Raw genomic sequence first — 20,151 nt, forward strand, 5'->3', positions numbered from 1 at the left:
TAAAGTACTGATACAGATTGAGGGATTATTTTTATATTACTTGGTTAGACTAAGCGAGTGCATTGACTCCTCACCAATAGTCTTTAACGAATATCTACTGAGAAATATGTCAAAGTCTATCAGAATAAACAGATTGACATTTGAACTTGATTACCAAGACTAATTGAGCATTTTGATAGTCCGATTTATACACATGAATAAACATCTTCGAGTCAAAGCACAACTTATTCTAAAACTCAATAACTTGTTAAAAACAACTGGTCCAGCATTGTCTTGGATTTTATTGTAAAAATGCATACCGTCAGCCTTGTAGATGAATCCATCACTTCTTTGCAAGACTTACAACACATCGAACACAGTGTAGATTTTTCTAAAGTCGTATCGCTCAACTTGCATTCAAATGAGATTCAACTGCTGGATAATGTCATCTTTGGATATTTTACGAGCCTCACTAGACTCGACCTATCTAGCAATCTGGTTAGTATACACAATTGTAATGAAACACAACGGCGTACCATTCAGTATCATGCATGCTAACCTGCTATCAATTGGCACTTGTTCCAACAACAGTTGAAATCTATGGTCGGATTCGATGGTCTTTTACAATTGGAGACTCTCAATTTAGCCAATAATCTAGTGGGTTTTTGTTTCTGAAATACAGTCTAAGATCTATGATGTAGAATCATTGGTTGGTAGTTATAAACTACTTGATGTGGGCCAATGCATGCTTCAATATAACTAACCAATTCTATAGATTGTCAAAGTGGAAGGGCTGCGTAATTTAAAATATCTACAAAAGTTAAACTTGTCTTTTAACAACATAGATGATATCTCTGGGTTTGTAGACCTTCATGGAGATTCAAATTCGCTCAAAATAGTAGATCTAAAAGGAAACGTTTTGACAGATCTGGACCAATTAAGGTTTCTTGCAGGTTGTACGGTACGGTTTGGATACTCTATATCACTCCACTATACCGTATGAGTTCATCATACAATCTGAAATACAGTGCTAAATTTATATTTATATTTCTTTTGAAATAGAAACTCGTTGATCTTACTATCATTGGACCAGGAAAAGCCCCAAAAGTAAATCCTATGTGCGTGATGGAATCATATCGACCATGGACCGTGTTCAAGCTTATCCCACAAATTCGAATACTGAATGGCCGAGATATTCATGGAAACGAAGCTAATTGTACGATGATATTTGTATTGCTTCTTAAACAAATTACATATTTTTAAAAATTGACTTGATGCGTTGATCATCTGGTTAGATTGTCAACCCCCTGTGCAGATCCCACATATACAAGGTGAACCTGAACAAGAAGCCAAACAGTACAAACCAGCACTGTCACGCAATAATGTCTCGGATATTCATATATTGCAAAATACAGTATATAAACCTCTGCAGAATATTCTTTCCAAAGTTTCAAAAATGGAAAGTCAATTAGCAGACTCTATATCCAAACCACAGATGGCCACCAATGATATACCAGTTGACTCAACTTTGCCTATTCCCCCCTTTAAAAGTAATCAGCAGGAAAACATTGAAGAAAGACTCCAATCACTGGAATGTCATATTAGCAAACTAACTGCTTATCCGGCATCTGAGCAAGTTAAACATCACAATTCTAAATCTGTCGACTCTTCTGGCTCCGAGAAAAATCATGACTTGCTGAATGGTGAGAGATTATCAGCAATAGAGGAACAGATTTCAAAACTATCGGAACCAATATCTTTATTCTTAAACAGCGCGTCATTAAAGTCTGATTACTCTAAAACATCATTACCTGAAAACCAAAAAAGTCCAGATCGCACAAATTCTAATCTATTATATCAGATTAAAGTTGCTCCAGGAATAAAAACCGTAAGTGGATATGTGTTAAGCCATGTTGAATAGCTGTACAATGCAATGTTGAGCTTATTCTATTGAAATTTAAAGCAGAGTGAACTAGATGTACCAGTACCAGCACGAAACAGATTAGTTGAGGTACTGCCATATATGCATGTTTATTTAGACTGGCAGCATGTTTTTCTTGTATGTTTACTATTCACTTACAACATACATGTATATATAGATTCACGCACCAGTGGATTGTAATACTATGGAGGGCGGCAATGTCTTGACGGTTCCTATGAGGGTACCCTCCATGCAGGTTGGGTTTTATATCAGAACATGTATAATAGCTATTCTAGCAGGAATCTGAAGCTTATTTTATTTTATACTGTGCCAACAAGGATCCGAAAAACATGTCTTTAGTATGGATATCTGATGGTTCATCAAAAATGTTACCACAGCGCGATCATTCTGCCAACTCTACCAGCGCTAAAAACAATATGCAAAATTATGCTTCCTGGTAAGTTGGTTTGGTATGAATTCAGCGTAAATCAAGGCTTTATGTTTTTAAACATTATCTTGTAGTTTGGAAAATGGTTATAGTGACTATGGGAAACCTAGTCATGCAAAACAGATGAAACCGGCTCAGCGGCTTTTTTCAAATAGCAAGCAAGTAGATACATTAGCTACAGCAAACTCTGAGCTTATATCTGCACTTGAAAAAGAGAAACAACGACTTTGCGACAATGAGCAACTGTATATAGAAAAAATCAAAACTTTGGTTGACCAGCTTCAGCAAGAAAAGGCAATCTCTAAACTTGTTGGGCCATTAAATGGACAGCTTAAAGCAATGGTATTTAGTGTTATGTTTTATCTGCTTTGATATTTTTTCATTAAAACAGCTTATATAATTTCAACAATGATATGTCACATCTAGAAAGCTCATATTGAGAAGCATTCAAATGAGAGCAGTATAAGGGAACAGCTTCTGTTGTCTCAAAACGCAATCAATCAGAAGCTGATTGAAGAAACTGAAAAATTAAAAGCCCAAGCTAATGAGACCAATGTGAGCAAATACAAAATCTATATGCTGTAGTGTTTTAAACGATATATACTAATTTTTTGTAAATACAGATACAACTGACTGAAAAGATACAAGAGGTGTTGGCTTTAAAAAATACACATGAGTCTATAAAAATGCAACTAACTTTCACAACTCTTGAACTCGAGCAGTCACAGAAAAGGTTGCATGATGCCGAAGTAAGTGTAAAGTACACTATTTTGCTAAATGACACCATCTGATATCAATTAATTCAAAAAATTATTCATAGACTAGCACTGCAAAACTGAATGCTCAAATTGAAGGGTACAAGACAGATCAACATAAAATCGCCAGTAAACTACTAAAAGATCGTGAACAATACAAAATAAGAGCTGCCGAGGTATTCTTGTTTTGTAAAGCTTGACTTTTAAAATAGCTTTAATTGCCCATTTAAACTTGTAGCTTGCTTGTTATATAGAGTAAAAAGGAAACAAACGTGCTTAAACAAACTATAGAAAAACTATCTTCTGAACTTGGGAACAGTATAGAATGTTTATCGTTGCGAGAATCCGATTATCAAATGCGCATAGAATCAATTCAAAGGTAACTATGCCATCAGTTTGTGTCTGAGTATGTCTGTTTCACTGTTAAACTTTATCATTTCAATAGTACGCATGCATTGAATATAAACGAAGCTGTTAACCAAACAACCGCACACTTGACTCATCGTCATCAAGCTGTGGTAAGCACACTGCAGACCTCTCTTCAGCAAACCCGGCAGGCATACCAAGATTTAGAGCAAGAATTTCGTTTGGCAGTAAAGGGTAATACTGCTTGACTATTTTGTGTAATAGCTGACAAGAAAATCGAAACAGTACAAAGTTTTTTGTTTCTAACCATTTTATTGCTGTGGGATATTGTACCATATACTATTCAGAGCAAGATACTCGATCTGCATACTTGCAGAAAATGCTTGAAACTTCCAAAGAAAATATTGAAAAACTAGAACAAGCTACTATTTTAAAAGAAAAGGAGCTGACGGATATGATTAGAGAGCTATCTGGTGTTATCAAAAGTCAACAAATCAAAGCGTTGTCTCTTGAGAAACGCGCTCAGGTTGCAGAGGTAAAGTTTAATCAAACTCGAGTTTTATAATACTTGGCTAATTAGAAAGTATTTTTTCCAATCTCTTAAACTTTAGTCTTATAACATCTTTAACTAATGTGTATAATGGATATTTAGGAGAAGGAGCAAGAGCTTGAAGAGATACTAAAAGAGTTGCATGCAACTCGAGTCGATCGAGATCGCTTACTACAGCAAATATCTTTTTCTGAGGCAGAACTAAAAGCCTGCCAGACTGTGTGTGACAATGCTCAAGAAAATTCTAGAAAATTAGCTGATCAATTGAAATCTCAGGTACCTAATGTGCATTTATATATTGAAATTTGATTCATGTACTCACACAGTGACTAATATGCTGAGATCCAATTGAATAAAGTCTACTGAGCATGCAAAGCAAATTTCACAGATAGATTGCTTTCAAACATCGCTTCAAGAACAGTGTACCAAGCTGAAAGAACAAACAGCCTACCTTGATCAAGCTGTTCGGGTGAAATCAAAGATGTTGGATGACCAAAATGAAACAATAAGGATTTTGAAACAAAATCTGGAAAATAAGGTTGGTCATGTTTTATATGGTTTATGATTGCAAGTATATAAAGCATTTTAAACAAAAGCATAAAACAATGCGCTTACTTATTTTTAAATAGGCTCGCGATCACCAGTCACTAGTAACAAAATTTGAAGACTGTCAAGAGGAGTTGGCAGAACTCCGTCATATTGATGCAGAATCTGTTGCTGATTTGAAAGCAGAGGTATTAAACTTGTAACAATTTTTAATGCCATTGACTGAGCATTGCATAGATATATTCAAAATGTATCGTTTATTGCCTCAAGTTTCAATGAATTTTACTAATTTGCTTTTGATTATTTTATAAAGATTCAAAGATTAGAGAAAAGCAGAGAAAAATATCAGTTAGCAGCACACGACTATCGTAACGATCGAGATGAAATTGCTCGAGCTCTTGAAGAAATGCGTGAAACCCTCAACAGTCGCAATCAAAGTATTGAAATGATTGAACAAGAGGTAAAGACCAATTGTGAATTTGATCATTTTGCTGGGCTTAACTGAAATACCCAATTATTAATTATTTTCGATAGGTGGGTCGAGTAAAAGAACACTTTAAACTCAAAGAGAATCGAGTACGAGCTGAAAAGGAAAAACAGCTTCAAAACATCCAGATCGTTGCCGAGGTGATTTGCAATATATTTTCTGTCTTGACTAAATTTATCATTTCAGTACCACCGAATATATGACGAGTACTAACCAGCCTGTTGGATGAAATATCAGTCAAATACTAGAAAATTGAAAGAATATGAACAGGAGCGATCTGGCATGATCAACACCATCGCTGACCTTCGTAGTGAGCTTGATAACACGAATTCACGATGTGCTACACAAGAATCGGATATCAAAATACTCCTTTCTGAACTGGACTCATGCAAGCGTAAAACGAATGATAAGATATCTCGTCTCAAAGCAGCTTTAAACGAAGCATAATAACTTGATTGCTTGGATAACCCCGAGTCTAGAAACTGCAGTTTGAGTTGATGTGATTTATGCCAAGAACTGAGTACAACCAAGTAGTAGACATGTAAAAGCAATTTTATTTATGTGAAAGAGCACGATTGCTAAGCCCTTGTGGTTACAATATTAATGAATTGTATATACATACAGTCAAAGCCTTACTTATTTAGCATGCTTGACCATACCGAAACGTTACCAACAATATGCTGATACTATTGACGAAAATCAAAAGTATTTTGAACTTCGCTTACAGTTATCCAAACCCATTTCTAAAATACACTTTAAATTTTAAAAACAATCAAGCCATTGATACCAACCCATACAAATATTTACCTCCATATTTCGTTTGTATTCCAACCGCATTGCAGAAAACATGGCCCATAATCCAATAAATCCGGTCCATTGGATCAAATCAATCCAAGATGCCCAACCATGAACCTGAAGAGTAGTACGACCCAAGCCACTTTCCTTTGGTCTGAAAATCGATTTTTTTGTAATTAAACTTTGCACACTCTGTTTTTGTGATAAAAGTGTAACATGTTTTTCCTGAAGTGGTACAGAGGAGGCTTCAAGCCACCACCAGGGCGGAACAACACACATTCTGTCTTCAAACGATTCGTTACTATTCAATGAAGCGCGAATTTGTAGTTGAACAAGCCTGCTTGTAATACTTGGTTCTATCCACAGTGCGCATGAAAGGATTGCCCCCACAATAAACAAAATCTTGGTCAAAGAACTTGGGCCATGAAATCGCCTCCTGCGCCTAGTTACCCGACTGATTGATGTCTGTGAAATTACTTGTGAATGGGATCGATTTAAACCAATTGCAAAAGCAATTATAATGAGCGGTGCTATTTGCAGTATTGATAAAATCATAAATGTCAAGTATCGAAATTGATCAAAATCTGGAGAAACTTCTGTAGCAAGTATAGCCCTAGACGCCAATGGTTGATAAACAGAGGTAGAAGGTTCTAAACTATCTACAAACGCGCCAGAATCACTAAATAGTTTGAATCAAAATGATGTTAGATTGACAAACAAGTACTAGGTTGGCTCCACACCATTCCAAGCAAAAAGCATCAGAAATGTTTGCAATACATAGTTGATCTTACATCACTATCAACTGGCCAATAATTCGAAAAAGTAGTAAAACAAAACATAAAAACGACCATCGAAATACAAACGTCTCAATTAGATAGTATGATAATAGTTTAAACTTTGAAAAAACCCCTTGGATCCATGTAAATGAACACGGTGACATTTGGAAGTCGGTTTGATACATTCCCATATCCCTTTCAACTCCATTGGATTCATGGAAAGGATGTGCATCCACATTCAGACTTATGCTTCCCTCTCGAGAACAAAAAATATCTCGATTAGATACATCAGCATCGCTTGATAGAGAAGCATTATGTACATTCCCTTGGGATGTAATGGGTACATGATGCAAACTTGATAATACTGAAGCATGTGATCTGGCAGATGATGGCTCAGTAGAAGAGTGCAATGGCCCAGATGCATCTGTATGATACACTCCAAATGTTCCATTAGAATGCTCCCTGTCACTCCATCCACGATAAGCAACTGTAGTACCACAATTATCCACTAGATCTGGGGAAGGTAAAAGAGGCTCGGCTGTTTCATCATCATTTGAGGGACTCTCCGAGTGCAAAGAGTTTCGTAGTCGATGTGAGGTATCCCCAAGAGACTCGAAAATGGATGATGCGTTTTGATTTGAGTTTTGCGATGAAAGATTGGAAACTGACAATCATAATCAAAAAATGAGAATATCGACAAGTCAGCTATTTGAACATTTTAAAGTAAATCCTGGCTGTGGTTTCAATATGTTAAATCAAGTATAGCGCTTTAGCTTGTATAGTACTCACAGATTGATTGGTTCCTGAATTGTTTGAGAAGAGCAAACGACGCTAAACTAACAGCCAACATTCGAAGAAAAGACGAAACAATAAGCAGCCACGCATCTATAATATGAGGTCCGACAATAGAAGATACTGGTGGACTTGATGGAAAATTCGGTAGATTAGAGGAGTGCACGATGTGTCTAGAAGCATGTGAGGTATTCAGCATATATCTGACAGTGTCTATTCCATAGCTAAAACCAAGACAAAATTAGGCACTGCATTTCTAAACCAACAAATGTCTAAACAATACAATGGCTTGTTCAGTCCAATATAATGAAAATCTACCTAAAACTAACAGTAAAAAAAACAGCAGCAAACTCTCGATTGAGTACAGATGGATGGGATATGCAGCGATTGAAAATCCGGACCTGATTATAGTTTGCCAGAGTTAAAATACCAAAAATGCAAGATGCAACTGAAATGACCATGAATGTAGATGTAGTGGCTGGATTATGATATGAAAATGCCTGTTCTTGCAGATGAGTTGCTCCTATGGATGAATTAAACACAGGGCTCTGTGAATCAGGGGGTAGTGCCGAGTTGGCGTATGGACAGTTTGGTAGGGGAACTCCGCCTATAATATCTACCACTGGGAATAGTGCTGTCCCTGGCATATCATCACTAACTGCAGAAAAGGTAAAAGTAGACATGACTGCGGAGTAGTAGTAAATATACTCAGTTTAAAAATGTTCAAGTCGACTATCAATAACTTGTCAAGTCAGAAGTTTGGATACAATAGTAGAAGCTGTGTTGAAATACTCAATTCGCAGATCCTGTAGTTTGTAATGGAAAGAACAATTGCAATATTTGCAGCCGTATCCATGTAAAATGAATCAAAAAATACACAAGTTTCATAAAATGACAATTTACTGGACAGCACTGTTTTATGAATTCTTTAGTTTATTGATATCCTGGTAATTGGCATGTATAGTTGCATTCCTGATATATGCAATTCTTGTTGAGTTAGAGTGCAAACGTATTCGAGTTTTTGGATACAAAAATCCATCAATGTTATGGTCGTTCCAGATATTCTTTTTTGTGTAAAGCCTACATCTTCAATGGAAAAAACAATATCTGATCATGGCTTATGCAATGGTGTTTACCTTTCCTCTTTGTTTTTATCCAACTGTGTTGTTGTTTCAAAGAATGAACAAAATATGCTTTTATGGCAAATCCTATCAGGTTGAACCATTGTAAATCGTGTACTAGGAAAGCGTTGAAACTTTATTCTTCAATAATCTCAAGACCTTCAACTAGCCCTGGTAGCTGATTCATTGAAGCGTATCCGGAATCAACTCGACCATTTGCAGCTAATGGGGCCGCGGGGATATGACCGGGAAGAGCCATTGCAGAACCCATTTGGACATTATAATAGGCTTTCTTGTCTTGAGGTACTTTCCATTCTTTCTTGCAAAACTTGTTACAATTGTGACGTGAAAAGAATGTAGAGATTCCCTTGGGACCAAAATCGGTGGGTCCATACTCTTGAGTCCTTGACATAACCACGGGATCGGTAATAATAAATCCGTTGTTTTGAATACCACCTTGAAGATCACAAAGCAATAACTGGCAGTCAGTTGCATGATACGAATAATGACTCAAGGCTTGCATTACTGCAGTCCAACCAGACAATTCATTCGACGTCCATCCAGTGTTGCTATTGAATTTTTGAAAATTGATAATCATTGGCTCCACTAAGCATTTCTCTCCTGCTCTTGTAGTGCCTGGCAGAAACGTCCATACAGCTGGTATATTGAGCCAAATATTCTGATCGACAAGTTGATCCTTGTTGAATCGATTGATGATTTCAAGTGCCTTGTTCACTATTTTGAGCTCATTATCAAAGTAAGACTCTTGAAAAACACTGCCAGATTTGAATATTTTGGTAACAGATTCCTGTCCCGTTCTGTTTCCTTTGGTATACTTTCCCTTGTAGACATTCTTGAAAGCACCTCGAGCAAATACAACATCCATATTGGGAACAGTTTCAAAAGAATCGTTTTCTCTTGCAAAGTTGGTTGTCATTTTGAAAGAAAAAGGCTACCTTTAATGAATATAGAATTTTCAAAATATACCAATGTTGCTTACTTTTGGATGCAAAGATTGTATGTGAATGTGGAGAATCTTATTTTGACTGCGAATTTGAATGAACCCTTGATTGCCTATATAAACCCAAACTATCCCAAAAGCAACGAAAGATTAAGCAGCATGGATACCAAATACAAGAATATCAAGAAAAAGGAATACATGCTTTTTTGGAATCCCAGTTACATTGTTAAACTCGGAAAATCATGAAGCGAAATCATCATCTAATGACAACAAGAATTCTCTTAGTCGTGAAGAGATATGAACGAAGCATCTAGCAGTATATCGTACAATTTTGAACTCCTTATAAAAGCACGATGCCATCATTAATTGGTGGTAAAATTGCTGAAATTCATACTCAGCTGCCAATATATCCTGAATCAAATCGTTGATTTTGTGAAAAGGCTCATACGTTGTAACCATTGATGGGGAGACCAGTTAAAGGATATTTGGAGGTTTCTCAAGCTATTGCTGACCAGATACACAGCGATTTGTCAGTCACAGTCGTATCCGCATATAATGGAACATTGAATAAGCTAAATACATGATAAACAGTCATGCTTGATTGGTGTCAATTTTACTGAACAATGTTGTGCTCCTGGAATCATCGTTTAGAAACAGTTTGTGATAGGTTTAGCATTCAAAACATGTCCTTTTACGTATGGAATAATGTACTTTTATGTCAAAACTTTCTATGATATATTGTCATCAAACCAGCACATCAAATCATTGATTGATGGTCAGCCTTTGGAATGATGTTTTCAAAAATTGCTTGGATTTGAAGGTTGCAAGAAATATACTTTCGTGGTATCATGACAAACAAATTCTAAACAAAAAATTGATGACATTCAAAATTGGACATGTAACAAGTTGTGGTCCTCCACACTTGGGAAACAAGACACTGAGACGCATTTGTGGACCTTGCCAAGCGCAAATGTCCCGGCCAGCATTGTCAATGATCCTGATAACAATATTACGTGGAAAACCCAACTCTTGTGAGTGACGAACAGATTGGTAACAAGGAATGTATCGAGGCTTTTATTGACAACGGTAGAACAGTGAATCCAGATATCTGGATTTCAATGGACGAGTCCAGTATCAAACTTGTCGATCTAGAATGTATGGTTATGCAAAAACAAGAATGTAAGGTCTAAACAACAGATTAAAACTGTGGTTTGATTGTGTGCATCATACAATGGTCGGTATGTTTGAGGCTGACCAAGGAAGCTGTCAAGATCGTAATATTGACTTTCTAAACAACGACATGCAACATTTCCAAACATGCATGCTATTCTAGACAGTATTACATTCCACAAAGCAACTTTCTGATTAGACATGGTTTACCAACCATTCAACAAACAGCGCGCAGATTGGAACCATACCACACAGTTCCATACTATCCATTCCTAAACCTTGCAGAAAATGACTCGAGTATAATAAAGAATGGGTTCGTTTGTCGAGCAATTCCAGACACTGAAGAACTGAGAGTGCCTATCAAGTCAATCTGTAGTAGGAAAACAATGAATATTCAATCATTGCATATTCTGGAACGATGACTGCAGGACAAATACAAGTCCCACTTTACGTGAATACAGCTGTAGATTAGACTGTATCAACAATTATTGGAAAGCATCAATCAACATTAAATGCTTGTCTACATTTTTCTTTATAAAAACAACCTACATAAGCCATTTTTCATCCTCAACTCTTTATTTTATCATGCTATCAAGAGCCATGCCACTCCAACAGGAAGCTCATCTCCCATGACTTTGCAATGTACCTCAAACCAAAAGGTGTTCAGCATCAGACCATTGCACCGTATAATTTTCAGCAAAACGGTATTGCTGAGCGCCAAAACCAATCAATAGGAGATACGATTAGACTTATGCTGACCACTTCAAACATGCCCAAAACTTTTTGGGTTGAAGCTACCAATACAGCTGTTTATCTCCAAAATCGGCCAGCTCACTCCACATTCGACGAATTAACCTCATATAAGATGTGGACAGGTGCTGCACAATGTGTGCAACATCCTTGTGCATTTGGCTGTGAAGCCAACATTGTCCTACCAAAAAATTCGGGAGATTGGATCCAAGAACCACCAAGTGTATAATGATTGAATACAAACAAGACTCAAAAGCCTATCGATCCTAAAATTTTGATGAAAAAAGTATGATATCCATTAGAGATGCCATTTTGAATGAATACAAGTTTTCTATAAAGGCATCTGGAAATTAAATCAGGATTCCGTCGTATCACACTGGAAAATATCCAACAGTATATATGGGTATATCAGATGACTAAGATGAACATGTGGATATTCCATAAACAGTTCCAAATTAACCTCAATCATTTCCTACCGTAGATTCTTGTCCTATTCCTCCTTTAGAACTGTTTGTAGACGTTGCTTGAAACTTTCAATCCTTATTACAGTTGAATCAACAGTTAAACGCGAATCTTCAAGCTCACTAGAAAAACTACCACAATTCCAGATCCCTTTGCAAGATTATATCAAATGAATTTCAATCCAAACAGATTGGATGAGCCATACAAGAGATAAACCTACGTGAATGCTAACAAAAAGTTTACTCCGGACACCCTTACTCCAGTCGATCGAGGTATTTCTAGAAACAAGCAGATCTCAGACTCGTACAACAAAAAAGATATTTTCAGATCCAGCTATGCACTAACTGCAACTGCTTGCACTCAACCAGGCAATATTCCTTTGGTTCCATGTCAGAGTCAAGTGTACTTTCAAACAGTGGCACATTGGCTTGGTTTCGAGTAGGAGCAGTTGTAGCGATCTCATCTTCATCGTTGTTCAAGTGTTAATTTTGCTGGTTTGACACCTTCCTTATACTAATGTTTCTTAATTTTTTCATTCAGCAGAGGCTAACGGATTATACAGCAAAATTTTCAACAAGTCGACTAAACGTTAACAATACTGCTGATTCAAGTCAGGAATCAAAGGGTTTTCAGGAGAGTTTTGCCACTTTACAAAATATTGGCTGAATTGAAAAGTCGAGGTTTTCTTTTTGTTGAATGTAAAAACACAGTTTCGATTAACGCAAGAAACAGTGCAAAAGGCAAAAAGTAGAAATAGCTTAAAACTGGATGATTTAAAACTAGCCTTTACTCTACAGTGGCTTGAAAACAAGAATTGTGTTTCTCAAGGCAATGAGTACTTGTGAACTGGAGAATGGAAGCTTACACTCTCAGAGCACCACTTGAAATTCTATTTGAACCAGAATTTAACTTGCAAGGAGGGAAATTTGGCTTTAAAGGAGCAGCTTCTTACTATTAAAGAGAAAGAAATACTGAAACTTTAACCTACTTTTGAAAGCTTACAACAGAAACTCGAATGGGCATTGGTTCTACTCAACGATCTCTATCTGTGCAAACCAAGAGTGACGAGGATCTCGTTAAAACCGAAAATTTGAGATTGCAGAACCCAAATGATGCTTTCGAATACTTGATATACCATCTGGAAAAGATTGTCGATGTTTCAAAGCTACAAAAAAATAAAACAGTCTTCAGATCAACTTTACAAGTATGAACTTTGGTAGGAAAAGTATAGGATATTGCATTGAAAGACTCGAGCTGCTAGAAAAATTCACTGATAGACTTTGAACCTGACTTTTGTTTAGAATAGCCTTCAAATTGCTCACAACCTTTCACAAAACTCAATCTTTTTCCAACAGTAGTTTTGAACCAGAACTCTGATGAATGCATTCAGCTACAGAATAGCTTATATTAGGAGACCCAAATGTCTGGTAAATTCTGCCATAAAGGCATAGTGCTCCATATAGTAGTAGTAAGATGATTTGGAGATGCCAAGTCTGCTGTTGACATAGTCCAAGAAGCGTCCCTTGTGGCCATCCCCAAATGTTTCCAGCAGTTTCATCAAGGACCTTGCTATCAGCATTACTTTTTTTGATGCTAATTCATTCGCTGCTTTGAGTTGCTTCATATTCAATCGGATTGATTTCGTCAGCCGGTTTTTGATTTCCACAGCAGATAAGCCAGTAAACCTGTATGAGGATGACTCATCCAGCACACTGAGATTGATGTCGTAGTGTAGCATTTCAATAAGAATGATTTAGACTTTTCAGTGTCTGTTTTGACAGTTTCTGGTGTTCCCCTTGAACTGGTACATTCCCTTCAATATAACCAGACAAATTTAATGTCAATTTGAGTGATTGTTGCCTCCAAGGCTACATTAGGACATTTTCGCTGCTGCTTGACCCAGTCAGTAAAGTGGTTGTAGTCACTCATTTGAAGTTTTTGGTAATGATTTGTGGCAATTGCTATTTTTATACTCTAGACGCTACCGGGAAGGTCTTGGGAAATTCTAGAAGCTAAATTTTTTCCCTTCACAAACTCATTTTTATGAAACTAATTCTCCTTCAAATCATTCAACAATGTCAACCTCGAACCAAACGAACATTCCTGATAAAGTCTTGACAGAAGAAGAGAAGCAGTCAATTATCAATGCTGCTAAAGGCCAGTACAAGGAGTCTATAAAGAGCCGAAGAGTCGAAGCTGTATTGGTTTACGGTGTGGTTTTATATGGGAAACCTCCATCATTCTATTCGGGTTGGGCCAGTGGAACAACAGGTCATTGGGGAATCGTTGTTGATGGATACTTGAATCATCTAGTTTTCAAGTTGGATCAAAACAGACAGCCAGTGGGAATCGAGTTTGAAAGTCAACGTTTTCGTCAAGAATGGATCGATGAAGGGAAGGTGACTGCTAAAGAAGAAATTGGCTCAACATCTCTTCCACTAGATGCTATCGCCGCTGTTGGAGAATCACTAATTTTGCATTTTGGCGATTACCGACGACTGTACAGAAACTGTCAGACATTTGCGGACATTTTTGTGCAAATTGTTTGTGACGTCGACCACAAAGCATTCTCTTCACCATCTATCCAGAATGTTATCGCCACTACTCTTTTGGCTTTTCCCCTGACTACAGTCGGCGGCTCCGTTATGCACATCAAGCAAAAAAAATTCATCAAGAAAGTCATCAAGAAAACAAAAAAGGCAATTTCTTGGGAAGATATTGTTGATGCTGAAATTAATGATGAGATCAACAAAATTGAGCTGGGCATTGTTGGATCAAAAACTAGTTGTTCCCTTATGTAATTACTTTTTCATCTTGTATAGTAAAAAGCATGTTCTTAATAATACGTTTTATGACAGCTTTCTTTCTGTTCTGATATTATTGCGGGATAATTCATTTATGACAAATGATACATTCAAGTTCTTTGGTAAATCAAAAGATAATATCTTCATTTTGTACATCTAACTGATTTTTTATTGGATAATGTGAATGACGAAATTTACCAAACTTTCAATTAATATGAAGAAAGCGTAAAATGTCGCAGTAAATGAAAAGCGGTATCATTCGGTGCTCTACCCTTACTACTTCCAATGTATAAACGACACATCGTATAGTTCCATTTAAATGCTTTTATAGTGTAGTCATTGAATTCTTTTGATTTGGAAAGCATCCTTTCAAGGCAACCAGGTCTTGTCCTATGAATTGTCTAGTTTGCAAATATTTTGGTAATGGACCATGAGTGCGATTTTTGTCAGGTAATTCAGACTTGTAAATAGTAATTCGTCTGGTTCATACCTTGATTCTAGTATTGTCATCTATATGAGAACTGACTGGTGTTTCCGAATTGATGGCAGATAGTGTAGATTCTCCAATAGAAACCAATAAATTGATTGTATCTGCATGGGGATGTGCTTCATACGTTCCATTTCTGTATGTATGAGAATCTAGTTCGGGACGACGGATACGACCAATTGCTCTTGCGAATGCATTGAGTGAATTCTTGTTGACCAATTTGAGCTCTTCTTCCAAATCTGAATCATTTAGAGCAGCAACTCTTCTAATCCAGGTTGTAAAGCTGTTCAGACATTTATAGTAAACAATGGAAATTACAATTGTAAACTAAAGATTTGCCTCAATGTTCAATCTTGTAAAATAAGTGAACAATTATAAGGTTGGATAAAGCTGCAAATACAAGGAAAAGCATTTATTGATTGATAGAGACTGAAGACCCAGCAGGTGTCGTACGAGGGCTGTTGATATGAGATTGCTTCACCACATAGTAGACAAGACGGTAGATTAGGTCAAATCCTTCCTTGACATAATTTTCAGGATTCAATTGATACTCTTTTGAAACAAACAATGATCCATTTTCATCAATGAAAACAAACTTCCAGATCGAGCCAGTTGAATGAATGCCATAGACTTGAAGATTCCTCATTTCAGCTTTCTTTCTGCGATAATGAATGGAAGCACATTCCCCAATGCATTGCAACAGAGTCTCATTGTTTGTCACTTTAGCTCCAATTGCGACCAAATGAGGAAGCTTTCTAAGGCCACGGTGGCAGATGGTGTAGTCACAGTTCCCATTTAAGCGTCTTTTCTTGACTTTATTCACCAAAGTCATATGATACTCGCAAATGATAATAAAATCTGGAAATTGGGCAACTACTTCCCGAAGAAAAAGATCAAAGTTCTTCTGCTTGCTTCGGCGCCAAATTCAAAGACGGAGCAATTCTTCTTGAACAATTCAACAAACTCTGGAGAAGCTTCAACTGTGGTGTCAACTGGAATATTTTCCCAAACTTGATTTTCGTCTTCAACTCCAGTCGCTTCGCTAATAAATGGCATTGTAGCTTTTCCATAGGACATTGATACCATTTCCTTTTGAGCCTGTTCTACAACTGCAACGCTGATGAATAGAGGAGTCTTTGCTGTATTCTGAGCAGGAATAGGGTTGTCTGGTTGTAAAGGAGTACCACCATCAGTAGTGGAAAGACAGAGTTGAGCAGGAGCATAGGAATCAAAGTGAGGAGAGAGCTCCTTCTTGCAGGCTTTAAGAAGGTCGTCCACAATCTCGCAGTCTTCAGTAGATACCCTTGTAGCGTTGTTTGGCTTGAATTTGACCCAAAGTTTTGTCATTTTTAAAGCTTTTTTTTCCTCAAATAAACTGAAAAATGACAAAAATATACTTCAAAACACCAACACTTTGATACACTGCTCACTATTGACCAATTTAAAGGCAAGACTATTTCAGCTCTGAAATGTGCGATAAATGAAGCAGTTATGCCTGCTTTGCAGACTCCTATTTGCAATTTAGATTTGAAAATAGGAAACTCGATTATTGAAGTATTAAGAGCCTCTGATTTGAAGGATGTATTAGAAGAAGCTCAAGTTTCAATCACCAACACAATCATAGTGATTCCTTCAGTGCCTTACCTAGACCAATGCATTTTGTGTTTTTGCTTTTCATTTGGTTTAGGACTTGGTTATTCTGTCGCTATCTTTTTGAGACTGACTAATGAAGTGGAAGAATATCATCATCCATTTATTGCTGATGTCATATTCATCATTATTGATATGACTGGCTTAGGATGCTCTCTATACACTATTTGGCAGTTGATCTGGCAAGCAACAATGGAATTCACAACTTGCATCTGTTTTCGCTGGAGTTGTCTGTAGTCTTTTTGTAGAACCATCTTACCATTCCTGAAAAGGTAATAATAAGTTTTAGTAAGAATCATCCAATAAACGTTAAACAATAACTGGCATTATCTGATCGTGGTTACTATTTAACTTTACTACCAGATCTTGGTATAACGGCAGGATCCATTTAAAGCATTAGTATGAGTCTCGCACAAATAGCTCCTAATAATTCCAACTTGAATGCGATCACCCTTAGGTTTCTGACCTTGATGCTCATATCTGATAACTTGTTATTTTGACAATTTCAGAGCAAATTTAGCAGTAATTGTTGGTTAAGAAAATTGGTATCATTCGGTGCCCAATATATACTACTCACGTCAATAATGCTAATGCCAGCTTTATGAATATCAAAATGGATCGTTTTGAACAAGCTGGTCAACTTTTTTGTTGCTTCAGTCGCAGGCTTTACATCCAAACTATTGTAATGTTTCAACAACTCGGACGGGTTTTTACAATTGCATTGTAGCATGATCAGTGTTTCTTATATTAGTTTTTGATAAATCATTGTAAACCCATGTATTTGCAGGGATTGGTGAATGTTTAGTAGTTTAATCAAACCATATTTTTGATGGTTTAATTGTAGGATACTTTTTCCAGATGCGTGTGTATGTTTTGGGTTGTTGTATGAGCAAACATGTATTTTGAACATTCTGCATCAAATGGTTTCAAATACTTGTTCAAGAGTGTTGCAAGTGATGGGCAAACAATGATATTTTTAAAAATAAACTTGTCGTTTGAAACCATTGTACTTGATATTGCACTTGATAGTATGATTGGTTTATATATATTGTGATGGTTAAACTGACATTTACAAATAGATATCATATTGTAACACATTTTCATAACAATTTTTTGTTTTCTTATTGTTCTTTGATAACTCATACGATATCCTGCGTAAAACTGACTTGATCTGCTCACAACATTTGACATCCATTAAATGCGTATATTGTATTGGGGTTTTATCGCACCCATCAGCATTAAATCTTTTAATTTTCCTGTTGTGATCTACACTACAATTTAACTGATTCTCAATCGTTTAAACCCATTGCCTTTTTCTTTTTGAATATACTTTTAGTTTTCTTACTATTTTGAATGGGAATGTGAGGCAAATATATGTTCATAACATTAGTATCATATGACAAAGAATTGAATCCATTAATTGAAAGCATGCAAGTTTTATGTTGCAATCATCACTCAGATCATCGATTCAAGTAAACATGGGCTGTAGAGTTGATGCATTTTTAATTTCCTTCATTTTTTAAAGTATGATTGTTAATGACTCTTGTATTCGTTCCAACAAACATAAAGACAGGCTCCTTTTCTTACTTTCAATCAAGCCGATGCCCAAGAACTCGTGTGCTTCAGTGTATTGTAGTTTTCCTGTGGTGTTCTTGTATCCAATCAGGTTTCAAAGTCGTGGAATATAAAATAGGAATAGAATCTTGACTCGTTTGGTAATTTGACTACAGAAGTATCCGATTCTTCAAATATGCTTGGTTTTGGATTGTATTGCCATTTTCAAATGTTGTTTTAGCGTGCACTTTATTGCTGAATGTTTCTCAAGTTTCTTGTATTCTGTCAAAAACCATTGCAATTTATAGATTCAAGTACTTTTGCTATACTGGCTATGCTTTTAATGAATGAGAAATGATGCCTTGCAGTTTCAACTTTAATAAAAATATTTAAATTCAAGGTATGTTGATAATTTTGAAACAAATGCTTTTCCATCAAAGCTTCATCACCTCTAAATAATAAATGTTGATGTTTACTTGGAGATGAGCCTCAATATCATTTAGTTGTTTTATATCAACACTGTTATAATCTGAATTAAATGATTTGCAACAACTTGTAAATACCCTGTTGTTTTCCCATGTATTCGGTCTATTCTACATGATGAATTTAGAAGGCATGTCAAACAGTTCCAAAAACAAGTATTGTGTTCATTCTTATACAATGCCTTTACTATTAATGACAAAATCGGGAAGTTTAATGTTGCTTCCAATTGTCATTCCTGGTAATGCGGTAGTTGAAAGCACGTTTGTAAATTCTTCCAACAGTTCATTTTGAATTTGGTCTTTCAAGCTGTTCTATTAAACCACTTTTAATTCCTGAATAACATTCCAACAGAGCTGTTTATCAATAGAGTTTGTCCAAGTTTGTTAAGGATAAATGTATTGTCTGATGGATAAAGGATCATAAATACTCTTGTTTCAATGTTTTGAATGAAATTCTAATTGTAAATCAAGTCAATAACGCAGTTTTTGGATTTGATGATTTGTCCTTGCATTGTCGTGTAGATCTTGAATAAACAAATCTATGCTGTAAGTATTCAAAAGTTTTTGGTTTTGATTTAAAGGGATGCTTTTATACTTTTGTTTCGATTGTTTCTGTGGCTTTGTCGCATCTATTTGCAATTGAACGCACTGATTGTATTTGACTGTTTCTTCAAGACCAAAAAACAATCCCTTGATATATTTTCTAAATCTAAACTTGGGGTTTTATTCTTTTTAATCTAGTCTTGCTACCTGTGCTATCAAAGTCTGCATTCGTTTCTTTTTGTTGTTTTTATTCAGAATTAACTCGATTGATAATTCTTCACGGTTGTAAATGCAATGAACCTTGTATAAAGCAATGTATCTTTTGGGTTTTGATCATTTCAATTGGATTGACCATTCATTCTGAACGAGAATCTTTAATGTTTTGCAAGAAAATAACAATTTGTTTTTGAATCAATTATTAATTAGAAACTAATTATGCATGAACTATAATGCGGGTTAGTAGTATATATTGGATACCGGATGATACCAGTTTTCTTGACCAATGACTAGCACTAAATATTGTACGAAGTTGTCAAAAATAGCAAGTTATCGGAGATGAGCAATCAAGGTCAAAAACAATGGGGTATTATAGTGAGTAGCTTATTAGTTTGAACTATCAGGAGTTTTCAGTGCCAGACTCACACCAACGCTTTAAATGGAATATCTTATTTTTGATGAGTGTATATAGAGCTATCACAAGTACGGTAACAAAGAGTACCAATAGATGATTTCATTGAATTATCAACTTAATT

General features: G+C 36.1%; 7 protein-coding genes across 7 annotated transcripts; 2 read left to right on the forward strand and 5 right to left on the reverse strand.

Moving 5' to 3' along the window:
- Positions 1-579: 579 nt before the first annotated feature.
- Positions 580-5,499, forward strand: BATDEDRAFT_90704 (uncharacterized protein; the record flags this gene model as incomplete). The annotated part of the gene is made up of 20 exons (XM_006680822.1): positions 580-636; positions 755-940; positions 1,042-1,195; positions 1,275-1,867; positions 1,946-1,990; positions 2,079-2,156; positions 2,239-2,357; positions 2,423-2,690; positions 2,775-2,903; positions 2,972-3,097; positions 3,169-3,279; positions 3,358-3,482; positions 3,549-3,703; positions 3,817-4,004; positions 4,122-4,295; positions 4,378-4,557; positions 4,649-4,753; positions 4,879-5,025; positions 5,100-5,192; positions 5,290-5,499. The coding sequence occupies 20 exons, from the start codon at positions 580-582 to the stop codon at positions 5,497-5,499; spliced, it is 3,243 nt and encodes a 1,080-aa protein (XP_006680885.1).
- Positions 5,500-5,738: 239 nt separating this feature from the next.
- On the reverse strand, positions 5,739-8,098 carry BATDEDRAFT_90540 (uncharacterized protein; the record flags this gene model as incomplete). The annotated part of the gene is made up of 5 exons (XM_006680898.1): positions 5,739-5,795; positions 5,860-6,526; positions 6,639-7,287; positions 7,413-7,639; positions 7,734-8,098. The coding sequence occupies 5 exons, from the start codon at positions 8,096-8,098 to the stop codon at positions 5,739-5,741; spliced, it is 1,965 nt and encodes a 654-aa protein (XP_006680961.1).
- A 574-nt stretch (positions 8,099-8,672) lies between these two features.
- BATDEDRAFT_12973 (uncharacterized protein) lies at positions 8,673-9,473 on the reverse strand (the record flags this gene model as incomplete). The annotated part of the gene is made up of 1 exon (XM_006680555.1): positions 8,673-9,473. One exon carries the CDS (start codon positions 9,471-9,473, stop codon positions 8,673-8,675), a length of 801 nt encoding a protein of 266 aa, XP_006680618.1.
- A 3,458-nt stretch (positions 9,474-12,931) lies between these two features.
- On the reverse strand, positions 12,932-13,758 carry BATDEDRAFT_90493 (uncharacterized protein). The gene has a single exon (XM_006680899.1). The coding sequence runs from the start codon at positions 13,615-13,617 to the stop codon at positions 13,282-13,284; it is 336 nt and encodes a 111-aa protein (XP_006680962.1). The 5' UTR covers positions 13,618-13,758; the 3' UTR covers positions 12,932-13,281.
- Positions 13,759-13,954: 196 nt separating this feature from the next.
- BATDEDRAFT_90706 (uncharacterized protein) lies at positions 13,955-14,843 on the forward strand (the record flags this gene model as incomplete). Its single annotated transcript, XM_006680823.1, has 2 exons — positions 13,955-14,676; positions 14,702-14,843. 2 exons carry the CDS (start codon positions 13,955-13,957, stop codon positions 14,841-14,843), a joined length of 864 nt encoding a protein of 287 aa, XP_006680886.1.
- A 49-nt stretch (positions 14,844-14,892) lies between these two features.
- Positions 14,893-15,816, reverse strand: BATDEDRAFT_26681 (uncharacterized protein; the record flags this gene model as incomplete). Its single annotated transcript, XM_006680669.1, has 3 exons — positions 14,893-15,084; positions 15,174-15,453; positions 15,608-15,816. The coding sequence occupies 3 exons, from the start codon at positions 15,814-15,816 to the stop codon at positions 14,893-14,895; spliced, it is 681 nt and encodes a 226-aa protein (XP_006680732.1).
- Positions 15,817-16,043: 227 nt separating this feature from the next.
- On the reverse strand, positions 16,044-17,550 carry BATDEDRAFT_26682 (uncharacterized protein; the record flags this gene model as incomplete). Its single annotated transcript, XM_006680670.1, has 3 exons — positions 16,044-16,545; positions 17,080-17,084; positions 17,398-17,550. 3 exons carry the CDS (start codon positions 17,548-17,550, stop codon positions 16,044-16,046), a joined length of 660 nt encoding a protein of 219 aa, XP_006680733.1.
- Between the last annotated feature and the right edge of the window lie 2,601 nt (positions 17,551-20,151).

Source organism: Batrachochytrium dendrobatidis (assembly GCF_000203795.2).
Source record: "Batrachochytrium dendrobatidis JAM81 unplaced genomic scaffold BATDEscaffold_10, whole genome shotgun sequence".
NCBI lineage: Eukaryota > Fungi > Chytridiomycota > Chytridiomycetes > Rhizophydiales > Batrachochytrium > Batrachochytrium dendrobatidis.

Excerpts from the sequence above, each read along its gene's own strand:
- BATDEDRAFT_90493 (XM_006680899.1), bottom strand. The coding sequence starts at position 13,617 with ATGCTACACTACGACATCAATCTCAGTGTGCTGGATGAGTCATCCTCA.